General features: G+C 41.7%; 1 protein-coding gene across 3 annotated transcripts in view; it reads right to left on the reverse strand.

Moving 5' to 3' along the window:
• Positions 1 to 5330, reverse strand: part of LOC108878550 (EGF-like repeat and discoidin I-like domain-containing protein 3) — a 102293-nt gene extending 96963 nt beyond the window's left edge. For all 3 annotated transcript variants that reach the window (XM_051074946.1, XM_018669380.2, XM_018669379.2), the window contains exon 1: positions 4894 to 5330. In XM_051074946.1, coding sequence (XP_050930903.1) covers positions 4894 to 4960 — 67 coding nt within the window. In that variant the 5' untranslated portion in view covers positions 4961 to 5330. The remainder of the gene's footprint in view (positions 1 to 4893) is intronic.
• Between the last annotated feature and the right edge of the window lie 670 nt (positions 5331 to 6000).

Here is a 6000-nt window from a genome sequence, read left to right on the forward strand (position 1 = left end):
CCAGAAGTTGAATTTATCAGGACTTTTATTTCAACACCCTATTAAAGTCAATTTGTTCAGACACATACCATTGCCTCAGTAAGTTATGTAACTTGTTATCTTCCTGTGGTGGTAAAGCTTTCATACTGCAATTAAGATGCAAAGGATGCTGGGTAATATGCATATTTTCTTATATTCATCACAATACATCTGCTGACAGTAAGGTCAGCTGCTAGCATCTGATATTAACACACCTTAAAATGTAACTGCATTATTGTAATGCCAAACAATAATTTAATTCCAGCTAGGCCTCTTCTTCTTTTCTATTTACCTAATATTTCTTTTAAAAAAAAGAAAAAAAAAAGACCTGAGTCAAGAAAGTAGTGAGCCTAAGCAAACTCCTCCAAACAGTATGTTACAAGACATCACACAACTTCATCATCTGCTATTTTTTTGCCACACACGCACTGTGGGTTTGCACTGTGGGCTTGCTTGTGCCTCCAAAAGTTGAGTCATTAATCGTGACCCAGTGGGATTACTTAAAAACAGCATGCGGTCTTATGAATGTTCAGACTATGAAAGAATGGGCTGCTGCTTGTTCTTAGCTGAAAAAGTGAAGCACACTCAACATGAACTGACACTACAAACGCAATATTCATATAATCTTTATCTGTTTCAGAGGGCTCTCTCTGCTCCTTCTTCTTCTGTTTTTTTTCCCCTGGCACAGTCACAGTCTGAATTTTTTGACACTGGCATTAATAGGATGCTAAGAAGATCACTGCTTAAGCCAGTCTTCATAACATTACATGCTGCTTTTAGTAAATGATAGACCTTTAACATGTCTGGGAAAAACTGGAATCAATGTTTCCAGAGTTTTGTGAATAGAAACATCAGACATCGATTTAAGGATTAGGGAAAAACGGAGAAAGTCTTGTGTGAAAGCAGGCTATTTTTACTGCTGATAAGTCTTTGTATTCTGTGTGATGTGTTTAAGCACTGTTCTTTTTCACTCCCTGATGTACCAATGCAGAGTTGATAAGCCTGAAGTCACCTTGAAAATCTAGAACTTGGCCTAAAGCACAGTTGCCAACCACAATACCTGAGCTGAATGAGAGAGATACGACTACACCGATACAAAGACATAACACAACAACACGGACACATTTATTTTGTCTCTGTCTGAAAGCTTATATGACTGTGCACAAGCTCAAACAACTTATTTTACCACTGTGCTGCCCAACCTCATCTCAGGGCCATATTAAAGTTCTTTTGTAAGCACTTCCTCAACGTGTGTCCTTGCAACCTCTATAACCGTCCCTCTAGTGCCCTCCCAATAAGTCAAGCATGAAATGCAGACAGGACAACAGAGGCCCGACTACAGCAAAGACAAATAGCACTGTATCCATTAACTTGTCAGCACAGGAGACAAATGAACTCTCCTTCAAGTATTAATGGGATTACGGAGCATCTGCACTGACAATGAATAGGCCAATCAAGTTCTGCAAACATAAAAAAAAAAATAAAATAAAATAAAGACAGTAGCCAATGTCACCACAGCAGCGGGAGAAGGCTCTGTGGATATACTGATCCTATGTTCTGATATCCTATGTTGCATTTCCTCATGCTTGAGTCGTCGTCCATTGAGTTGCTTTGATTCCATTTGGTTATCATGGATGCTCATCTGACAGAGGTCTGACCCCTCTCCACTGATTGAAGACTCTGCCATTTAAAACCAGAGTGAAGGGCACTGTAGAGGTAGGTTGCAAGCCATTGTTATTAAAAGTCACCTGCACATCAACCATAACCTTCAAAGGCTTGAATGTAATGAGCTTATAGATGGATCGCTATCATCTGCATGCACTTAAGGAGAACATCTTTCATTAATAGCTCCAGCTGTTTGAAAACACAACCTTTGACTTTAAATAATTTAAAGTAAATCAAGGACATTTTAAGAATTAATTCAGTCATGTATAGCATATTCCTGTATACTTCCAAGAGTTTTTTAGACTTTTGCAGAAAAGGCCAAAACTAGGGCTGCAACCAATGATTATTTTTATTATCTATTAATCTGCAAATCATTTTCTCAATTAACTGTTTTGTCTACAAAATTCAAGTAAGTAGTGAAGGGTCCCTGACATAATTCCCCAAATCATCACATTTGAGAAGCTTTAGCCAGTGAATACTTGGAATTTTTCCTTGACAGACATTAACCATCAACCATCATCAAAATACTTGTTGATTAATTTTCTGTTGTTTGACTAATAAATTTACTCTCACAATTTCTGATACTGCACTGCTACAGTAATCTGTCTACAAATCTGACATTGTTTATCTGTAATGATCAATATACCAGAAAATTCATGACCATTCTTGCCCATTGTGCATCCTGTAGTAAAGTGATGCATTCCAGGGAAATTTAAGTGAATCAGGTGTTCCATGGCCCCATGATATCCCCAGCAGTATTAAGTTACATCCAGCCAACATTTGCATCCCTGTCATTCCCAGCCAGGTCTTTTGTTTATCCAAATGTACCAGATGTCATTCCTGCTAGCAAGGAATTAGCCTTCTGTCAGTCGTTCCCTCAAGTTTTAAACGGACAAATCTACAGTCTGTGAGCATGATGAGCAGCTGATGAAGTCCATCTCAAGCCACAATCATTCTAGGAACAACAAAGTTTAACAATCAGTTGTGTGTTTTCCGAACTGCTTCAAATGCTTTAAGCTGGCGAAAATCTTTGAGCGAAATCAACAATGACCAACGACATTAACACTAATCATTATTCACCAATAACGGACAATCACATTGTCTCTCCAGATCGCTGTCCATTTGCCTGAAAAGCTCTAACTGTGCAGCCATTATATCAAGACTGAGACTAAAATTAAGATGCATAAAATCCATTAAAGCCAACTCTCAACACAAGCACAAAAGCATCTTACATTTCCATACAGAGGGGCCCACGAGTGCAGTCATGTGCTTTGTCCGGGCGGACAGGCGGGATCCCAAACAATGTGTGAGAGTCAGCACCAGTAACCAACCAGAGGAAGTGATGTATTGCACACTGACTTGGAACAATGCAGTCTGTTTTACCTGAAGGCGAATGTTTCTACCCCATCAATTTGTTTCAGTGGAGAGAGGAGCCCTGTGACATCCTCAATAGAGTGTTTGTTAGCAGCTGTCTCTGAAGACACCTGCTACCTTTGAGCAACCAGAAAAGGTAAGTAGAATGTAGCTTTTGTAGAAGTCAAACAGATTTCTAACAATCACAATACATTATTTCCATCTCTTTCTTTGTGGCAGGGAGTTTGAAGGCTTTGAAGCCATTTTTAGCCTGACTCTGGGATGTTTTTTTTTTTTTTTGGTTTTCTCCAGAAATCCCAGAGTCAGACTGATGAAGCTGTTTCGTTGCTAAAATAGCTGCCTGGGTGACCAATATGGCTTTAAGCATGCTCGCACACAGATCAAATATTGTTAACACCCTCCTTCTCCTTCTCCTCCTCAAACCAGCTCCTCGCTGTGGATGAGGTTACAGCTGCACTCAGTTTCAGAACAGATGGAGAAAAAAAAATCCCATTACAATACCACAAATTTAACTGGGATATGATTAATTGGGGGACTAGTTCAGGGGTGTATTTTTAACTCGCTGAGCCTTGAAACAAGCCGACCCACAGCACCACGGCTCCCTGCCTTTTTCCTCTGCATTCATTATGCCAGCCTACCGGGGAGTATTATGTCTTCTAACCGCTGACTGTGAGTTGACACTGCGAGGCTTAGGGAGCCTTAGAAACTCTGCTTAAGGCGCACTCCTGGTGTAGAGACTGAGGTCTGTCTGACATGTGTGACTCCTGAGGCAAGCATGTTGCTAAATGAGTAGAGACAGGGAGGATGGCATGACCCACTTCCATAAGGGCTACACTGCTTTCTTTAAACAAATCCCACAGGTACTGCTCTGCACTGTTCATGGAAAATATAACGGTGGGGCAAAAGCTTAAATATTCCTATCACCACCAGACAAATGGAAGGGCAAAAGAGGGGAGGGTGTGAAATGATTTGAATGCTGATTCACTGTGTCAGGTGAATCTATAAGCTTTCAACAATCTCCCCTCTACATAAAACAGTCTGACAGTTTCTGGAAGGACTACATTAGACTTGGCAATGCGCAATTAACCTTCTCGTGATGTCATCCTAGTCAATAATGTTACCGCCATGCAACTAATACAGGAATCTCTCTGGCATATCTCCTTTCAGCGATAGCATCTGGGTCTGCCTATAGCCCGCTTTTTCCTAATTCAGTTTGTTAAAGAGGGAAAAGTGGTGTCCTTCCTGTCTTAATCGAACGGAGCCATACCTGGACTGGACTCAGAGCTTCTGTTTTTTTTTTTTTTTTTTTTTTTTTTTTTTTGCTGTGGAAGCATCAGAGAGGAGCGAGGCAAAAAACAGCCGAGGGTGATCACTGCGAGGGCGCACAGAATACTGGAGCAGAGCACATTTCCACCTTAAACGCGCGCTTGCTGCACGGACCGATCCCCCCCTCCCTTATCATAGAGAAATTACGCACGGATAAGACATTCAATCATCCGTTCGATCGACTCGAACAAGTGCCATTTTAACATAAGGAAACCAATTAACTGACGAGTCGTGCACGTACATTACAGGCGGTAGTTTTCTGTTGCCAAAGCGTGCTGATGGATTGCTCGTATTCCGCAAAAACACACAGCTTCTCCATAGACGCGCAGTACATTTTGCTCAGCATATGGGCTTCTCTCTTTTCCTTTTTCTTTTTAATAATCTATTCCCTTGGTCACTTTTAAAATGTCTGGATGCTCCGCTTGCTGTTGATCAGTTTGTGGTGTTCCCACGCAAAAGGGCTACAGTCGTGAAAAAAATGTTTTGACAGCCAGTCACTTTTCCACTCACCTTTCACATGCTGCGGGACAGCGGCGCTCAGACACAGGGCGATGGAAAGGAGTAGTAGCGGTCCCATCCTCTCTCTCTCGCACCGAACAGGTCTGACTTCCAAGGTTACACGGAGATGTGGTAAAAGAAGAAAAAAAAATAGCCAAAAGTTCTCCCTCCTTCGCTCTCGCTGAGCTGCAGGGTGGCCCCCGGGAGCTGTTGTTATATGTCCTCTCTGGTAAAGTCCTCCTCTGTGATAAAAGTCGAGAGAGACACACTCGCCACCTGGATTTTAGTCGCGCAGGAACAAGTGAACTGTGCCTATCGGGTCCCTCTCTCTCCCTCTCTTTTTCTTGTTCTCTCGCTCTCTCTCTCTCTCTCTCTCGCTCTCTCTCTGTGTTTTCGCTGCTGCTGCCTTCTCCGCTCCTACCGCAGTGGTGCGATATAGTGGAGAGAGCGACGTGTGCGCTCAATGGTACCGGACAACTACTGTCAAGCCAATAGGAGTTAGAAAAGCCACAACTTCCTGCTCTGACTTCCAAAATAAAACCCGATAATTAATCATTTTTATAACTAAAAAATACGCCACGTCTTATTCTACAGAAAATTAAGCTAATTTTTATGTTTTTTATGGTGCACGAATGTACTTTATTTTCCTTACAGTCTTTTGAATGCACACATTGCAATGCCATGAGTGTGAAGGTGTTTCACTCTGTTTATTTTTTAATTTAATTTCTAGGAATGAAATCATCGTCTGCAAATTCCACAAAGTAACAGCTCTCATTTTTTTCTTTTCGAAGAAAATAAACAGATATATGGTACGGTGTTGTTTTGAAGCTACAATCACTCAACATCCTGTTAGGCAGTGTGAATTGACACAGCTTCCAGGACATTTATCACCGGGGGATGTGCGCTCCACCGTCGGTCACAGCAAAACCGACTGGGGCGCTGTCTCGCTGATAGAGACAAGTCTTCCTCCTCCCTCTTTCACCTCCTCCTGAAGAGCACTTCTTCCAAAAAGCCTGCCGGGTTGGGACTTTAAATTGTGTATAATCAGCCACTTCAGCCTTTCCTTAACCTCTTTTTTTCATTCCCAATGGTTCACCTTTTCAAGCCTTAGGAAGTTTG

Source organism: Lates calcarifer, linkage group LG13, assembly GCF_001640805.2.
Source record: "Lates calcarifer isolate ASB-BC8 linkage group LG13, TLL_Latcal_v3, whole genome shotgun sequence".
NCBI lineage: Eukaryota > Metazoa > Chordata > Actinopteri > Centropomidae > Lates > Lates calcarifer.